This window comes from Cariama cristata, unplaced genomic scaffold (genome assembly GCF_000690535.1).
Source record: "Cariama cristata isolate BGI_N322 unplaced genomic scaffold, ASM69053v1 scaffold4269, whole genome shotgun sequence".
Taxonomy (NCBI): Eukaryota; Metazoa; Chordata; class Aves; order Cariamiformes; family Cariamidae; genus Cariama; species Cariama cristata.
In genome coordinates, this window is record NW_009636188.1 from 32,595 (window position 1) to 52,194 (window position 19,600).

Consider the following 19,600-nt stretch of genomic DNA (forward strand, 5'->3'; position numbering starts at 1 on the left):
GAAAAGGGACAGCCCGGTTTTACAGAGTCTGGCAGGAGGATAGCTTGTCCTGAGATTAGGGGATTGAGCAAAAAGCCGGCGTGCAGAATTGCGGGTTTTTTTATATAATGGCTTTAGTAAATATCCTTTAGGACCCAGTGGAAACGTTCGGTGAGGCAAACTTCATGAATAATGGCCAATCGTTAAGCGGCGATGCGGGAAAAGCTTTGAGTGAGAAGCCCCTAAAGCCTGTGGAAAACCTCACGTCGGGAAAGCAGCCTTCCCACCACCCATCGCCGACGACCACGCTACGCCGCAATTAGACTTGGTTCAATGTTGAAACCCGGGGGGAGTTGTCCTACAGGAGGTTACTGGAGTGCAGAGTGCCCGACTCCCATTTCCAGCAAGATGCCTTATTTTGCAAAACTCCTTTTATTAACGCTTTGCTTAGTTCTTCTCGTGGAAAGCAGAAAACACAGGAGGAGGAGGTGGACGAGCCCGCTGGAGGTGCAGAGGGCAAGGTAAGGGTTATTAAGACATGCATGATTCTTCTCCTGCAGTGTTATAAATACGTGGCTACGTAGACATGCTGCCCTGTCGGTGTCTTTGTGTATATCGTATGTGCAAACAGCTTCATAGATAATGTTTTTATAACAGTTCCCGATAGTATAATCAGTTTTAACTGTAAATGGACACATTTAATGCTGGTGTTAATTAACTCTGAATGAGGCTGGTGTTACAGAGAAGTTGACCACTTCAACGGGGATTTGTGGTAAAAAACATTCTTAGCCCTGTATGTGAATTACTGAGAGAATTCAGAGAAGTTGCAATTAATAGAGATGTTCAAATCTACCTATTGTTTCAGCACGGTTTCAAGGGCAGGTTATTTACCCTGCTTGCTGTGCTACTTAGGTTCGCTTGAAATTGCATGTTATTCTCCAACAATTTGAGGTGGGGATGCTGGTTAGCGTGCATTATACTAATGAATAACAAATCCCTGGAAGTTACCCAAGGATTGTAAAATTGAAAATATATTTTGAAGAAATACATGGGGACTTTAAAAAATACATGTATTTTACAGTCAAGCAAAGGCACAACAAAGAGTTAAAGGTTCGAGTAAAGTTTATTAGATTTACTGTTGCTGAGATTTGACCGGAGGTTTACATTAGAAAAGATAATCTTCCAAACCTGTCAGGCAGTCCAAAGTATGTTATCCTTTTTTGTAGTTATGTCATCCACTGGCAATTATATCTTACAAGACTGTGCATTGTTCAAAGGGCTCAAAAATAAAATTGGGTTAATCCATCTTATTAAATGGCTTCACTATGGCTGTAAACCTTCATGTTTTCATGTATTTTGTTGGGTTTTTTGGTTTAACACTCAACGCTTTTAAAAGCTATAAGTTACTTGAACATTTTACAAACAAATGTCGTGATATAATTGGAAGCAAAGAATACTAATATGCTCTCAGATTTATCCTACTTACTGAAAAAATACAGTAGCATATGCTTTTAGTGACGTAAATGTTATAAAGCTGAAACAGCTAGGGCCTGATCCTGAAATCCTAAAGCCAACTGAAGTTTTGCCACTGATTTCCACAGAATCTCCATTATTGAAGGAGATCTTTCATTTAACTCTGAAAATTTTTCCCAGTCTGTGTTCTGGGAAATGGGGGGGATTCAACAGCAGCTTTTTCTTGCAAACCATTCACATGTAGTAGAGATCATCTGCTTTGAAGTAACAGGAGTATAAATCCATGACTTTGCCCCAAAGTAGTGCCATTTTTTGGGTTAAAAGTTGTTTGAATATTTTGTACTTCATTTAAACACTGTGAAAATATTTTACAATTTCTACAGTGCTGTTATTTTTATGAAGCTGTGATAGAGTGGATGTCAAAGCACTGCTAAAATTATTTATATAAATGAATTTACTGTAAAGAATAACTGATACTATTTGGTTGTCTATGGAATAATGATTTTAATGAACAGTTTTCCAGCCAGGTAGAACCTGAGGAACTATATGTCTTATATATGTACATTACCTATGTAATGTACTTATTTAAAAGTATATAAAATCAACTTTTATGGACTATCAAATGTGAATGACATTTTAAATACAGAAAATTCTGCAATACTGGGAAAAAAAAAAAAAAGAATGTATGGAGCAGTGATGTTGATATTTTAAATTTCCAGTTACATAGGAAAAATATAGTTGTCTCTAAACCAGCAGTGAATGGTGGACTTTTTTCCAGTAAAAGGAAATTAAAACCAATTCATATGCTGGTTTTCTAATCATGTAAGAGAAATGAAAACAGTGTCCTTTTTAATAATTTCATCACATTTTCAGCTTAATATTTCTCTTGCTAACTTACCGTAAGAAATAACAGTAAATTTTACAGTAGATGTATTAGCCAAGTAAATTTATTCCTATGTTTGGGATTCTACATTTGATAAGTTTGATATTTTGTGCCCTTTAAGGTGATACACCAACCCGATCTAAAGATCTTTTTCTGGGTTTCAAGAAGCTAGCTGGGGTTGTGCGAGTGCAGACCACTCTCGGCCGTGAGGGGTCCTGGGGGCGCGGAGCCAGCTCTGCCAAGCGCACACGCAGGGGTTGTGGAGCCTCTGCCCTCGGGGGGAAAGGAGTGTGGTAACGCCAGGGTAGGGCTGGGGAGGTAGGGACCCAAATCCAGAAACGCCAGGTTAAGGGTTGCCTGTGCGTCCCCTCGTTTTACATTACTGTTGAACGGTACCGCGTTATTTTTTCTGAATGGCTAATGCTTGCTTCATTAGAAACTGTCCTGTTTCATTTTCCCTTGCTCCATCCCCTCGTTTTACATTACTGTTGAACAGTACCGCGTTATTTTTTCTGTGAGTGGTACCTCACTCAGCACGCTGAATGGCTAATGCTTGCTTCGTTAGAAACTGTCCTGTTTCATTTTCCCTTGCTCCTGCATCCCCCACCTCACTGATAACACAACTCTTCTACAAACGGAGGTATGACTTAGACTCAACTTGCCTGTGCGTCCCCTCGTTTTACATTACTGTTGAACGGTACCGCGTTATTTTTTCTGAATGGCTAATGCTTGCTTCATTAGAAACTGTCCTGTTTCATTTTCCCTTGCTCCTGCATCCCCCACCTCACTGATAACACAACTCTTCTACAAACGGAGGTATGACTTAGACTCAACTGCATCGCTGCCGTGGTCATTGCCTGGCGCAGCTTCGTGTTACACGCTGGAGAGCCCAGGCTTTGCGTAGGAAATTGGGGTGCGCTCGTCGAGTAACAGCTCCTGGGTTTGTACTTCGATGGTAGGTTTTGTTATGTTTTCCAGGGATATGGTCTCTGTCTGTATATTGCAAAGCTGGCTGAAGGATATTAGTGACACCTCTTTGTATGAAGTTGAGGGGATTCTTGCTGATGTACAAGCTGACAAATGGTGCGTGAAACCAAGGGCTTATAACTAACAGAACTGTTTGTTTAAAAAGTTTACATTTCATTCTCTTTGGAGAAATCAAGTGACAAATGAACTGCAAAGTAAAACCTTTTGTCGGACTCACCGGGGTGACTGCTGGGCAGGGGGTGTTGGCCCCAGCCGTACCTGTACCCCAGGGAATAAATTTCCAGAGAGGAAGAAAAAACTGGCGCTGAAGGAGACGGTGTGTAAGTGTGGGAAGGTGCAGGTGGACGTGTCGGATGGGCCACGCTCTGTGCCGCCGTGTTGCCAGCCGGGGTTTGCAAGGGAGCTGTGTACAGAGCCGAGGGTAGGTGTAGGGCTGGCGGTGCGGTGTGTGCGTCTGTGTGCTTGTGGCGTCCTCCGAGCATCCGCCTTCCTGGAAGTGCCCAGCAAGCGCTGTTGGCACATCCAGCACTGGGTGTTTGGAACAGTTTGGGGTACTCTTCAATAGCTCTGCAGTGGCTGCGTCTCAGGAATCGCAAAGAAATGCCGGCAGTCCTCCTGGACTATCCAGCTGGACAGAATTTCCACACAGAAAAAAAGAAATGCTGAAAAATAGCGCTTTCGTTAATATTTATTGCTCTATAAAAATTGCTGATAATGCCTCTGGTAATGTTTATTGCTCTGCATAAATTGTCCTAGAAGAGAGGGCTCAGGAGCCATTTGCCATCTCGGTTGTGCCCATGAATCTTGTGTTTCCAAAGGTCTCTGTGCTGGACAGACAGACACAGGCTGGCTCCGAGTTTGCTTGTTCCGCTCTCCTGACGCTTGTGCAACGCTTCATGCTTCAGCCAGCAGAAACGCTGCACTTCTGGAAGAGAAGTGGCTTTGAGCTTCTGTTAGCTACAGCCTTCGTGCCAAGGAGTTCGGAAGCGGTCGGTGATTTGGAGTACCTCGTTAGAGACAGAAGTTTCAGGACACGCTACATGGCAGCCGTAGGCTGGGACCCAGAAGCAGACGACAACAGTCACACAGATGCTGAGCCAAGAAGGCTCGGCTCAGCACACCAACGCTTTTCCAACCAGCATTCCGCTGGGACAAGCTGTCTGCTGATCCCTGATGAAAGGGCTGCTGCTGGCAGGCAGCCTCCCTCCGTTGCCTTGTGGGGCTGCGTTTTTTTCCCCACCTTTCAACCAGGTGCTGCAGACATCTTTTCTGGCCTGTGGTACCCCCCAGCCCCTACTGACCCCCTCTGCTCTACGGTGGTTTCTCAGAAAATTTGATATTCGTTAGTAGCTCAGTGATTAAAATGTTGATAACCATTTTGTACGGGTGTGTTGCTCACCGGGGTTTCAAGTCCCGAGCATTACACAGCTTCTAGTTGTGCAAGGGTTGATGTCTCCTGAGATTTTTTTTCACCAATGCTGCAGCATCACAGCAGGACCAAATAGCAATGTGAAACAAAAGCAGGCAGAGACGTGCACACACGCAAATGGCAACAGCAGATCTGAGAAGCAAACCTCATGCCTTGTCTTGACTGCATGCTCCATGCCTTCATGTTTGCCGTTATGACTTCTCTGCTGCCGCCGATGTTGTCCCCTCTGACTTTGTAGTAGTTGTGCAGTTGTCCGTGCAGACTGTGAGATGTTTAGAGCCTCTATGCTGCTTCCTCACCAGCCTGCCTGCGTTCGGCGCCGTCTCTTCAGCTGTCCTGCCCCCTCCTGCCGCGGCAGCCGCTGGCCCCCTTCGCTGGCCCTGTTACAGCCCTTGGCTTTGGCCCGGATGGGTGTAGGAAGAGGCAAGGACTGCTGGGTTTGTGATAGGCTTCGTAAAAAAGAGACTCCAATTTATTGCTGTGAAGAACAAATGTATTCTGCACTCATCTTTAATAAGCTGAAAACATGAACAAGCATAGAACATTTTTTTTTTCTGGTTAAAAAACGTACTTTATAAAAACCAAGTGAAAATGGAGGGTCCTAAGCAACAGATGATAAGGTGTGTTGGGCATGTGACCACAAAATATTCCTAATGTGTATGATAACTTGCATCCACCAAGTTTGTGTCCATCATTTCCAGAATCTGATTTAGGTTTTTTTCTAGAAATCTGGCAAGGAAAGTCACTTTCCTTTCTTTCCTCCTTTAGTCATAAAACCACAGATGTGTCGCTGTGGAGCATGTTATACCCGGAGGCAGGCCAGCAAAGTCTCTCTCCCCTGTGTCTCTGAGAACAAGAGGGACATGTGTGGCCATCCATGTGAACCCGGACAGACTCGTCTTCTTGTGGAGCTACCAGGGCTTCTTGGGCAACCAAGACTCATTGCAAGGGCAACCACCCATGAATTGGTGGCCCTGACAGACAATGGAATGAGACCTCCCCAAAACTGAGGACCTTGAGGTCCCCAGCTTGTCAGAAAACTCTCGACCGTATCTGATCCCATGCCATCCATGTAGAGAATACTGAAGATACACGTCTATGTGGGATACGCTTGTAGCATAATGGAGATAATACCTTTGGAATGCTCATCTAGGAGCGAGTGAGTTGTTACAGCAGTCATAAACTCTTCTTGTACCTTCTCGTCTTCATTTACCCTCTCGGGGATCTTTGCAGCAGTCCTACGCTTCGTTGGTTAGAAAAACAGGAGGTTTGGTATCTTTCTTGGTGCTAGGTGTACACAGTGTGTGTCTACTCCAGATTGCTGTGGCCGCTACAGAAAGTAAATGACACCTTCAACTAATGAATATTTTTTTTCCCAGAGAATATACTGAAGTGCTGGAAGATTTTCACTGAAATTGTAGAAATATTTTCGGAATCCCCTTAGGAAATAGGATAAACTGATGTCCCATGACCGTGAGATACCATCTTGTGACTGAAGTCAATGCTGAATTCTCCAGAGGGAGATGCAGAAACCCCCCGACCCTGGCTGCCAGCAGCTGCACCACGCTCGGGATGGAGAACGTGTTTCCTTTCAGGCTCACCACTTAGCCCTTGCCTTGTGTCCCACAGCACAAGGACTGTTCCCAAGTTTTTAGGGTCTTTATCTTCCTCTGGAAAGGTCTGAATGTCTCCACAGACACCTGCTGCTTTTTTGAGTCCTGCTGAGCTGTGATTTCTCATGCCATCAAAATTTAATTTTCTTTGATATATTTGGCTATATAAAAAGGATCTATTTTATGCAGTTGAGAACAATTCTGAATAAAATTGACTGGAAAGGAAAATATAAAAAAAAATTTAAGGTAATCATGGAGAAGTTTTTACAGAAGTTCAAGGAGATACCTGTCCCCTTCTCTCCTCTGGAAACAGGAACAAGTCTTCACAAAAGACAATTTTATCGAACTCATCCCACTTGAGTGAAGTGTAAACAGCAATAAATTATATATTAAAAACATGGCCAAAAAGGGAAAGGGAGGTGAGTGGCTTTATGTGAACAGTGGTGAATTGCAGAGAGGACATAAAGCTGAAAGAAATCCTGACAAATCTACAATCAGAAGTGCTAAAGACCATAAGTACATCAGGGAGGATTTATGAGATACCGGTGATCAGATTGTCAGTAAAGGGGCCTGATGGGCAGGCGCGTTCAGTGCATCCATCACCTCCGCGGAGGCACTGGCGGCTGCATTCACCTTTCCGGCAGATGACGAGACACTTCCTATGGCAAACCGCAATGCATCCCGGCTCCTCCATGAGATGCTGTGCTCGTGGCCTTGTGCCTCCCTGGGAGCCACCGCGGTGTGCGGGGTGGATGGAGCACAGTGTCCATCTCGGAGCCGGGCAGAGACAACCGGGCTGCCGCAGGGAGGGCCAGGTCCGAGTTAACGCCGAGGAGAGGCAGGGTTAGGCCAGGTCCGAGTTAACGCCGAGGGGAGGCAGGGTTGGGGCTGCCGCGCTGACCTAGGTCGTGCTGCTGGCAGCAACCCCGCTTCCCTCAAGCTGCTGCTCCTGCGGCTCCCAAATTGGGCCGGCAGAAGTCGGCTGCAGGGTGCTGCTGGGGCACAGAGATGTCAGACCAACGCTATTGGTGTTTTTTGCAGTCACATCTTTAAGAAGAATCATGACGTGACCAAAACCTGGAAAGGAAAGACAGAGCAGCTTCTCAGAGTCGACGACCATGACTTCACCATGCGGCCAGCTTTTGGAGGTGAGAATAAAATGGTTCTTTTGTTTTCATGCTCATCTAATTAAAAACAAAACCCAACAAATCTCTGGCCAGATGCACCAATGTGAAGGGAAAGGACTTGGGAGCTCTCAGGAGATTTTCGAGGCAATTCAGAGACCTTATCCTCCCCTCCTAGCCCTCTGTGCTCTGTACAGCTCCTACACTCCTTCCTGTTGCTGAAGTTGGCTCTTTTTTGGGCTGGTGTTCCTCAGAGCTCAGGATGGACCCTCTCAGTAAGTGTTTCGCTCCGGTGAGAAGATGAACAAGCTGCAGGTTTTAATGTTCATTTGTGGTTGTGAAGTTGCATTGAGCTTTTCAGCTGATGTGATCAAATTGTGAAAAGTAAAGAACTCGTTAGGTGGATGACACCCCATCCTTGCTAGGAGAAAATGGAGTATTTTTGTCCAGATAAAATCTTGTCTCAAACTCTCTAAAGTAACCAAAAGAGCATGAGGGAAGGCCTCCATCACCTTCTCTTCTGTCGTACCCAGTTACAGGAATGTGCTCACCTGATCTTTCTAGACGCACTACTGCAGAAGTAAGAGAGTACCTGAATAAAAAAAGTGCTGGAACACCAGTATGGAAATCCCTCTTCTGATTAGATCAATAACCAAGACCCTCCAGAGCTAAGGACAGAGTTTTCTGTGGTTTTCACTGAACGACTAATCCTGCATCCTTTGTCAATCAGCAGTCTAGGACGAAGGGCAACATCTCCCTGCTCAGTGGGTCACACGGGTATTTTGTCTTTTGCACCGTAGAACAGAGCTTCTCTGCCCTGCCTCTTCCTGGCATGGCTGGAAGGATGATTTTCACCCCACAGCTCAGATGGGCTGATCTGACAGCATCTGACAGTGCTGTCCCCATGCTCACGATTTATACATCTCCAAACTCCAGAGTCCAAAATATGTCATCACCAGTGATTTGTTTTCCCCCCACTGTAATTTACTAGCAAGTTGCAGTCCAGCCTGCTCGTCGGAGGTATATCTTTTGATAATCAGTGGTAAACTTGATCTGCTATTTCTAGGGTTGAAGAAGTTTGCCTTAAATTGTCCTCTGAGTGGAACACAGGCGAATCTCCCTGGGGTTGGTGTGAGTACATCTGACAAGCCCAGGCCGGCGGCTGAGGCTTAGGGTTGAGGTCTAGGAGCTGGCTCAGGAGGCACCAGGCATGCCTGCTCCTTTTTGAATCAACTGTAAAAGTGATGCTGAATGAGCTGCCCTCAGGCCCCTCACCTGCTCCAGATGGGTATCCCCTTGACAGTACACTGCTGTTCCACTCTCTGGTTAGGGAAAGGGAGATTAGGGCTTATTGCTGGTATGTCCTCACCTGCCAGGTTGCTTCTATTGGAAGGTGAGCCTTTCAGCAGGGAGGATTTGGGAAGGAACCTGACCTCTGAACGACGAAAAGACCGGGGAGTCATGAGACTGGTTTCATGGACTGACCGAAATCCTCTTGGCTCCAGGAGGAGATGGTCACTGTCGGGATTGTCCAACCAACCACCCTGTTGGCTCAGTCTCCTGTTTGTTTGTTTATTTATTGGTCTTGGTTTCCTTTACCTGACTTCTTAGGCTTCTTTTTCCCATTCTTCTGTTCTGTCTGCAAAGCCTGGATCTGTGAGGTGTTGGCTGGATGTTCGCAGCCCTCAGTCCGGCTTTGTTTTGTTGGCACACTGCTCTGTCATGTATATTGGTGAGCCCATACGACTTGCCCGGCACAGCAGTGCTTTACCACAGAATCACAGAATGGGTTGGGTTGGAAGAGGTCTTTGAAGACCATCTAGTCCACCCCCCTGCCATGGGCAAGGACATCTTTCACTAGATCAGATTGCTCAAAGCTCCATCCAACCTGGCCTTGAACAATTCCAGGGATGAGATCAACACTTTATTAATTTTGATCAACACTTCATTGATTTGTGTCACTAGATTGTATGTTGTCTTCTGAAGGGGGATAGGAGGTTGTGTGGTTTCACACTACTTAGGAGAAGAGATTCTCCCCAACTTTGCTACCCCCTCCTGTCAGGTCGTTGTAGAGAGCGATCAGGTCTCCCCTCAGCCTCCTCTTCTCCAGACCAAACCCCCCCAGCTCCCTCAGCCGCTCCCCATCAGACTTGTGCTCCAGACCCTTCACCACCTTCGTTGCCCTTCTCTGGACTCACTCCAGCACCTCAAGGTCTTTCTTGTGGTGAGGGGCCCAAAACTGAACACAGCACTCGAGGTGCGGCCTCACCAGCGCAGAGTACAAAGGGATGATCACTGCCCTGGTCCTGCTGGCCATGCTGTGTCTGATACAGGCCAGGATGCTGTTGGCCTTCTTGGCCACCTGGGCACACTGCTGGCTCATGTTCAGCCAGCTGTTGACCAACACCCCCAGGTCTTTTTCCACCAGGCAGCTTTCCAGCCACTCGTCCCCAAGCCTGTAGCATTGCATGGGGTTGTTGTGACCCAAGTGCAGGACCCAGCACTGAGCCTTGTTGAATCTCATACAGTTGGCCTCAGCCCATCGATCCAGCCTGTCGAGACCCTTCTGCAGAGCCACTGTATGTCAGAGCATGATGCCTGTGCTTTTTGGGGAAGCTGAGGGCTTTTGTTCTGATGGTTTAGATTTTGATGTCCAGTGTCACCACTGCACTGTATTTCTGTAAACAGACTGAATTTCTACTATTTTTATCAATGTCACAGAGCCCATGAGAAACACCTTTGTGCACCGTTCACACCAAATAGACACATGTAGTTATGTGGTTACTCTTCCAGTGCTAATGTAACATTTTAATCTCCCTCTTGCCTTGTTTTCCCATGCTACCTCCCATCACAGCATTAGGATACCCCTAGAGCCTAAAAACTTGGTGGACAATTTATAAAATTGGAAATATCCTAACAGTCTTCAGTGAGAAGGCAACTTTATTTATAAAGGAAAAACATGATGTTTCTTTAATTTTTGCTCGAAACCTCCTTATCTTGCATAGGTACCTAGTACAAAGGTGGAGTTTTAGCAAAGTTGTGCTGAAGTTGCATATGATAAGGAACAAAACATGGCAACAGCTTTGTTGAGGCTCCGGCCTTGGAAAGCACGGCTCAGGCTGTCGTGGTTTAACCCCAGCCAGCAAGTAAAACAGAAGTCTGGTAAGAGGGGATCCATGTATTTTCTTCTGTAATGTTATTCGTCGGGCAGTCACAGCAGTTTGCTATGCACTGAGAGTTCTTTGAGATTTTTGCTGCGGCAATGCCTGTCAAACTGATGTGGCCTGGCCTGCGTAGGACAAAAAGGCTTTTGTACTGTGGCAGTGGAGTAGAGGAGCCCGTGGGACACGTGTGACTGTAACTGGTCGTGGCCCTAAGACCCTCCCTGCTCTCTGAGAGCAGCTCAAGGACCATGGTCCAATGGAGAGTCCAGCCCCATGGGGTTGCATTGGGCCTGTGATGGTAGGGTGTGAGTAGGAAAGGCAACTCAACTCTGGAAAACTTAATTAAATCACAAAGAAATTGTGAGTGACATTAGAATACAAAGAAACCCGGTACTGTAAATATGATGGTTCCCAAGCTTGGTGAAATAACAGGCAGCTGTGAACCTTCAACATTTTTGGTGGACCAGTCTACAACTTCACCGTTGAACTTTAAGCTAAAGAGGGGATGGGGTCTGTAGCTGCTTTATGGTGGCCACGGTGACTTGCTGGTCTGCAGAGGAGAGCCAGCAAGCTGCCACAACACAGCTGTGACCATGGGACAGAGCAGGCTGGGGTTATGCAAGGTGAAATGGAAGAAAAACCTTAGAGAAAGGTGAAGGCTTTTTCAAGATAAAGTATTTTTGTAAAGAGCAAGTGAGCGAGCAAATGTTGTGTAAGTTGTGTTATTAACAGCCCAATAAGCATGGTTGTCTTGCCTGCTCTCAGCATTAGAGACAAGTTATTGGGTACGGTGGTAATGACAAAGTTTTTTGCTTTGCTGATGTTCAAAGTAGCCTCCATAAGCTAAAATAGACTGCATTCGTTTTGACCCTTAGGGAGTTATCTCCATGTCAGTGACCTTGTTCTAGCTAGCAGATGTTCAGGTATTATTTACAAATATTAATATTTAAAGATTATGTAAATGTTTGTTTTGCTGCCTTCCTTAAACATCCATTTTAAGCATTTGATCTATGACATCTCGTATTTTACAGGGACCCTGTGAATAAGCAGCTTTAGTTGATACTTAAAATAGCTGTATCTTCTTTGCTGAGGAACAGCCTAATGCTGCACTTTTATTATATTTCTTCATAGCCTAATAGCCTACGGTCAGCTGGTCCTCGCTGCCCTTTCTGGACACTATTTTTGTCAGGACGGATGAATGGTGGGGTGAATGAAGCGTAAGTAGTTCACCTAGGGTTAATATCAAGGGCTGGAATAAAACTTGCTTCTCCCTCGATGACCAGCCGTCAGCGGGATGCAGAGGAATGAAGCTCTCTGCTGTCGTGTGGCAGCTGATGAGCTGGTGGTGGGAGCTGCTGGAAACCGCCCACACCTAAGAAGTCCCAAACATACATACATTCATTAAAAAACACAAATATATATATATACACACAGACACACATACATGCAGAAACACTGCAGACTGTTTTGCAGCCTGCAGACGTGGGATCTCTTATGGACATTTGCAAGCCTCTCTGGGTGTGCGCAAAATATCTGGCAGGAAAGAAGTCTCAAATCTGCTTGTTTCCCGTGTAGATATTTTTATCTCAGGGCCTACGTCTGCCTCACTCCTTCAAAGGTAAATGGGGGGGCAGAGAGACTGTCCCAGAGAAAAACAATGAGCCTTTGAAATCACTGCCAAAGAGAAAAATTAAAGAGATGTTGTAAAGCTTTAGTCTCAGAGCCGGCATGGAAAACTGACTCCAGGCATTTTCACAGTAGCACTTCCCTATCTTCCAAAGCTTGCTGCACTGTTAAAAACCAAAAACTGTGTTTGTGTCCCATACCTGTTTCTGACTGGGAGCTGACTGGTCCTTTGCAGCTTTCATGCTGCTCCTCAGTGGGTGGCTTTAGGTGCCAAGCCACACCGGGATGCGACAGGCTTTAACGTTGGGCACCTTCGGCAGCCGTTCCTGAACGGGACTTGTGGAAACCTCCGGGTTCCCTGGAGGGGTTAGCCCCAGACCATGCAACCTGGGACAGAGTTTAGTATTCAAACCGGAGTTTTTGCAAGGTGAAACAAGCCACAAAGTCTTCTTGATGTCAGAACCCACCCAAAATGGAGATGGCTTGAGTTGGTCTGTTCTCCTTGTACAACCACTGAATGCAGATGCAAAGTGGCTCTTCTCTGAAGGTGTTCTGTGCAGCATCTTTTCTGTGTGCAGCACCTTGAATGTGTGGTGGCTTTCACTGAAGAGTGGGTCACAAAACAGAGCAGCTCACCGCAGAAGGAAGAGAAATGAGGGAGCACTCTCACCGCGGATTCTCAGCACACCGGGTTGTGAATTTGGCAAAGGAATAAAGACACAGAAAGCCACAAACACCTTGGCAGGCTGGCCCCTGAGTATCTTTTTAATATCCAAGTTTGATGTGAGGCAAGGACACTGAGGTGCAGGAATTTACAGAAATAAGGTGTTGCTGATGCAGTTTCGGAAGCCGGTGCCTTTACAGTGAGAAGGTGCAAGGGTGCTCTGCCCTATCGCCTGTAAATCCTGTGCAGAAATTGTGGGGCTGAGGGATACTGCCCAACGCAAGAGAGAAAGCAGAAGGGCTCCCATCAGCCTCAAATTGTGCTTCAGGTCACTTAAATCCTCTCTCAACAAGCAAATATAAATATCTCCTTCCAAAGAAAAATCTCCTACTTTCCATTTCCAATTTTTATGTTATCAAATTTGCTAATGACTGTGCGAATGTCTTGAGCTTGCTTGGAAGCTGCCACTCTGCTGGGTCTGAGATGCAAGGGGAATAGTTTATTGGTGAGTTCGTTTCAGTGTTGTAAGTGGAAGTCTGTGACTTCTATGAAGTTTTTTAAGAGCCCAGGGTTTGCTTTCTTGTTGTATCAGTCCTGCTGAATTAGGATTTCAGTTCTGCAAGATATTGCTGTGGACAGTGATGGAGATAATTCATGTCGACGTGTTTGCTGTTTCTGGAAGAAATGCTTCAGTTGAAAGTTACACAATTTCTCTCTAGACTTTGATCTATAAATACTTCAGCTCATGTTTAATTTGAATAAATCCATGAATTTGGCTGACATTTTTCAGAGACCCTAAAGTATGAGCTGAAAAGCTTTGCAGTCTTTGAGCGAAGCAGCACGGCTTCCTCTTCTCAGCCAAACCCACAGCTTTCACATGGAGCCGTAGAGCTTCCCATCCAGCAGGGAACATCCGAGAGAGGAGCCTGAGCTTTGAGATTTCTCCAGCATTACAGTAGTCAGGTCTTTTCCTGCTTCTAATTCTCCAAGCTGATCTTTCCGTTTTTCCTCTTTCTGAAGAAAAAAATAAATATTGATAAAATATTGTTTATGACAAGGAAAAGTGGTTGATGAGGGCTTTTTTACTTTTAATGCTGTAATCTAAGTTACTTGTCCTCTGTCTACCTGCTCAATGTGTCAGATACCACCTCAGCTGTTCTTTTCCCTTCCCATTCACACCTTCCTCATGCTCTACTCCTTCTCAATAAAGAGATTTTTTTTTCTGTTTGCCCATCCCTGGTGGCATTTGACAGGGAATTTGGCAAAGCATCTGGAGCCGTAGTAGTTCAACAGTTTAGTTTCCAGAGGGACAGGATTAAGAAGCTAGCAGTTCCCAATTGACTCCAAGGATTAGTGAGACCAAAGATCTCTTGACATCTTTCTGTGACTGATTGACAGCCATTTAATTCAATGTTATGTGCTGGAACCAAGATGACCTTTAAGGAAACCCAGGGTTTGTTTCTGCGGTTTAAAGAGGGCATTTCTTTACAGGGCTTCTGTTTTGCTTCAAACACTACACGCATTTGCAATGCTGCTCGCATCAAGTGCCTCTGCAAAACTGCATCTTTGTAGAAGTGTTGAAAAGTGATGGGCCAAGTTATCTGGGAACCAAACTGAACATTTGGTGTAGGAACATGAAAAAAGAAAAGAACGTGAACATAGTATTTTATCTTCAAGAGCAGATAGGGAAGGAATAGAAGAGAAGGACAAATACCAACTTGGCAGTGTTCTGTTTGTGATTTTGGGGTTTTTGTGTGTTTGGTTTTCGTTGTTTGGTTTTTTTTTTAATCTGTGACTAGTATTCAGTCAAGCGTGGAAATCACAGCAGTAAATAGACTTTGGATGGGTGTTGATTTCCTGAATTAAGGCTAAATTAAGCATTCTGCAGCCTGCAGTCTGGAAGTTGGAGGGGGCTGCCCAGCATGTGCTGGGCACGCAGACCCTTGGCACCAGGGAGCCCCAGTGGGAAGCACCACGGACGATGGCTGCCTTCCTCTTCTGGCACAACCTCATCGTGCCGTGAAGCCGTCCTGGCAGAGACTGAGAGGCATTTTGCAGTTTCTTCTTGTCAGTCCCCTGTTCTTGGGGCCAAATTTGTTCATAAAGGCCTAAAATTTATGATGGGATGGCTCAGTTTTTAAAAACACATGCAAATGTTTCATCCAAGCTCTGGATTAGCTGGGCAGTGTCAACATTGCAGTGCATGCCAAGGGGAAGATAATTCAGTGTTTCAAAAGGGGCCTTACATGGTTATTCACTGACTCTTCCCCCGGCCCCCTCAGGAAGAATCATGGACATAAAAATATAACATAAGCTCAGAAATGTTTTGCATGCTACCTTATAGTGCTAGTTAAATGCAGATGATATAAAAGAACGGTTATTTACATAGCCAAATCTCATTCTCCTACAGGCCCTGCAATTCCTGTTGGGGTGGATGTGCAAGTTGAAAGCTTGGACAGTATTTCTGAGGTTGACATGGTACGTAATCCTCTTTTAAGCCTCAATTATTCCTAGTCATAAAAAGTCCCTCCCACTTGAAACCTATGGATTTCAAATTATTGGTCAGATGAAAGTAATGGCAACATTTGGCAAATTTAAAGAGGCTGATACTCAGAACTAAAGAGTTGATAAAACCAGGTGATCAAAGGCCTATGGCTATATCTTCAGATAAAGATTAAAAGTGTGAAGGAAAAAGGGACCTTAAATGGGAGAATAATCGGTGCTATGAAGTATCTGTCACAACCAGATACATAAACAGCTGCATACGAAGGCTTGAAGATGTATGGTGAAGTTCACGTAAGCTGCTTACGGCAAGAGTTTTCTTCCTTAGGGAACCATTGGGTTCATTTGTTTCAAATGCATGATTCTGGGAGGCACGTTAGAAAATTAAGTTGGCAACGTAAACGAGAAGGAGCTGCTCCTGCTTCTTCATCGCTGGGAGGAACCAGTGAGTGGGAACTGCCAGGGGGAGGCTGAACTGCCTCTGCCAAAGTGCAATTTGGTGGGGGGGAATAGTTCTTTGGTCGCCTATGATGCTGTTCGGGAAATTTGCACCAAGTTCAATTGTGATCTAGTATCTTTATTTTTGTATTAATTAAAAAAGAGGAAGAAATAACATGCAGTTATTAACTCTCAACATGTTTTAAGGTGTTTCTAGTGAAAAGAGTGTTGACACGCATTTTCCTGTTTGGGTTTGTTGCTTTTTTTACTATAGGAAATGGAATAAAACCATGGGAAAGGGGAACACGGAGAAGAGGAGACTTCTTGGTTCCTTCCTCCTTTTGCCTTTTTCTCCCTGTTCTTGAGCACCTTCTCTGGTCTAGACAAAACTTGAAGACTTAAGGGAAGAGCTTTAGGTTGATCGGTTTTTACTGTGGTGCAATTACATCTTCATTAAAACAAGGGAGCTTGCCTGCCTGGATATTGAAAGAGAGGGTTTGGGGGGATGCGTGCAATGGAGCGGGTGGGAGGGAGCTGTCAGCGCAGGAGATGGCTGTTGCAAGGAGACTTGGGCCTCTAATATGTCAGGATAATGTCAGAGCAGCAAAGAGACCTAATTAGTGCAAGTAAATAATTTGCAATGTTTTCTGTCAGGAGCATCTGATTTCAACAAAAATCTTGCCTCTCAGAGAGCTTTGAGGTCAGCCCTCTCCCTTTGCTATTGATAGCTCCGCAGCCCAATTTTCCCAGCACAGGACAAGTATTTTCCACAGCAGATGCTGACTTGTATTTGGGGTGGAAGAATAGTCTCCTAGGTCAGTCTGGGTTATGTTGGTTTGTTTTTCCAGCAGTCTGTCCCAGCATGGGTGTTTGCGGAGAGGAGAACGGACAGCAAGCTGTCTGCAGGGCCAGGAGCTCCGGGCTGGCTGTGCCCGAGCGGGGTGCCCTCCTCGTCTCCTCATCACAGGCAGGGCAGAGCTGCAGGCAGGGCTTGTTTCAAACCACTCTGAAGGGTTAGTGGCCCTAGAAATCAGGTACCCTCGGCTGGGTACTCTTTACCTATCATTGCTTGAGCAAGCACCCGGTGCCCCAAAGAAGCACCGGATGGAAGCATCACCAGCCACAGCCCCCTGTATCTGCAACACGGCGCCTGTCAATGACAGCAGCACGGGGCTGTTTAAAGCCCGTGGGTTTATAACTGGTGCCTGTCTGGTCGGCATGGATGGGCTGCTGCTGTGTACACTGGCAGGGCATGCTCTTGAGGCTGCCTGGAGCCTGGCGCAAACACGAAATGTGCTGCCGAAAGTGAGGCACTTGTGTGTGCTCATGTGCTGTGCCTCCCACAGGTATTACCGTTCTCTGTTTGCTGTGAAACTTGTTTCCGAAGGGATTTTCCTGCTTGTGAGTATTAAATTAACCCCCTTTTCTCACCTTGTAGCTAGCGTGTGTGCTGGTCAGAAAGGAACAAGCTGTCAGGGATTGCAAACTGCCGCATTTAACTCACGCCACGAGAAGACGTCCATAAGCTGGATTTTATACTTGGAAGTTGTCATCAGCCGCCACTTTGGCTTCGTGTTTGCAGCACTTGGTCCCCTGTGTGTCGGCCACTGGAGGCCTGTTTGGAGAGAGAAGGGGGCTGAAGGCGAGAGAGGAGAGGGCTCCTGTCTGGTGGGACAGGGGAAGGGGTGCTGGGGCCCTTCCCGCGCTGTCCTGGCAGGCGACCTCTGCCCACTCCTCTATGGTGGCTGTAAGTTGTGCTGAGGGTGCCTGGCTGAGGACACATCGGTCCATGTCCCCCTGTGCTCTGACGATGGAGCAACCCAGAGGCATTTTGCAGCCACAGCCTCAGGCTGCCTGGCCCTCCTCTCCCGGGGCCTCGCGTCCTTCCATCTCATGTCGTGGGCACGGGGCTGCCCAGGGCCGCGAGGTGAGGGCTGGTGACCCTGAATAGCCAGGCTCTTTTTTGTTTTTACCTCTTTTTTGACTTCTGATGTAACTGGCACTGACTCCTGAGAAATCATCAGTTATGCCTCTTCCTTGATTTCCTTTCTCCCAGCTCTGGTCAAGCTGATGAGCTTGATGTCTGACCGCTGAGGCTGGCTCCTCCAGCCAGGTTGCAACCTAAGCCCTACCGGTAGCAGCAGTGACTGGAGGTGTTTCTTTGGGACTGTGGCTGTAAGGGGAAGGTGGCCAGTGGCTAGTGGGGAACGGGAGCTGACAGCATCCCTGGGGAGAGCCGGGATGGAGGCTGGGACCAGTCTGCCAAGACGGGGACCTGCAGGTGGGTGAGCAGAAGTGTTCCTCTGGCAGGTCTCTGCCGTGGTCAGAGAGGGAGGTGTCCGGCCAGCTCTGCCCCATGCAGGGCAGCGAAGCGAGGGCTGGCACTAGAGATTTCTTTGACAAATTCATGAAAAACCTCTTACCAACGTGAATCTGTTGCCGGGCAGCCCTTTGAAACAGAGGGTCGAGTTAACCGATGGTTTGTCATCAGCAAAGCAAAATGAGGTGGTGGTGGTGGTGGTTTTAGACGGCAGTTGCGGCGTGGTCAGGAGGAGATGGTAGCCTGTGCTGCTCTCTGCCTGGGCTTGGCAGCTGCGGCTCCCATAACCTCTGGCTTAATTGGGAATATAAAGCAAATGTATTTCATCTCTCAGCATGAGAGAGTAGATTCAGCTCTGAAAGCAGCAGCTGCCAGGTTGGGATCAACAAACAGATGTTTTCTTTTGTGTGACTGAAGCTCCTACCCCCTCAACAAGCTTAAAAAGGAGCTTTATTTATACACTTGTATGGTAGGAGAAACAGTTCCCTCACTTGATTGCTGTTTGCAACAATTCAGTTCTTCTGGGGATAAATTGCTTAGTGTTTAGCCTGACCATTAAGCTAATTTTGAAAGTGTTTCCTCTTGAACAGGCTGTAGATACCGTAGTCCTTCAAGACAATTTTTGCCAGGATTGAAGAATCGTTTCTGCAGCCCGTTCTCCCCTTGACGCATATTTATATCCCTTTTGGGACTGAACATTACTGGGTACTGTAATACATTGATTGGTTGTTTATATTTTGTTTTGGCTGAAATTACTTTGTCAGGAAAATCTATTCATGAAGAGCGTTGGTCAAGGAAAGAAATCGGAGTTGAGAGGGGAGGGATTTCATCTACCTGGTAGGAGTGAGTTTTCTTTCTGCTGTTTCCTAGATGTAGGGAGCAAGACTGACAGACCTCTCCCTGGTTCTCTTCCCTTGTTGTGAAGGATTTCACTATGACTCTGTACTTAAGGCACTACTGGAAAGATGAGCGTCTCTCATTTCCCAGCACCACCAACAAGAGCATGACCTTTGACGGCAGGCTAGTGAAGAAGATCTGGGTCCCCGATGTCTTCTTCGTGCATTCCAAAAGGTCCTTCATTCATGACACCACCACCGACAACATCATGCTGCGAGTGTTCCCCGACGGTCACGTCCTCTACAGCATGAGGTAATGGTGTAGCCCCACTGCTCCCGAGCATCCCCTGGGGCTTTGCTGTCAGTTTTGCTCCCGGTATGACTTTGGTGACCACCAGCACTGCTGCTGCCAACCCTGCTACTCCCACCGCTGATGCAGAGCCCTGTTTCCAGCATGTCCAGCACAAAATTCTTCACAGGAAGCTGCGAGAAACCATACTGTGGGCAATAACAGGATAATCTCCTCCCGGGGGAAAGCACTCCCCTAACTCTTTGCAGTCAG

The 19,600-nt window shown here is 46.4% G+C and overlaps 1 protein-coding gene across 1 annotated transcript in view; it reads left to right on the forward strand.

Annotated features, from left to right (window-relative positions):
- Positions 1–312: 312 nt before the first annotated feature.
- LOC104167528 (gamma-aminobutyric acid receptor subunit rho-2-like) overlaps positions 313–19,600 on the forward strand; it is a gene marked incomplete at its 3' end in the record, with an annotated part of 27,070 nt that continues 7,782 nt past the window's right edge. The window contains exons 1-4 of the mRNA XM_009707819.1: positions 313–500; positions 7,406–7,512; positions 15,353–15,420; positions 19,128–19,351. Of these exons, the coding sequence (XP_009706121.1) occupies positions 313–500; positions 7,406–7,512; positions 15,353–15,420; positions 19,128–19,351 (587 nt within the window). The remainder of the gene's footprint in view (positions 501–7,405; positions 7,513–15,352; positions 15,421–19,127; positions 19,352–19,600) is intronic.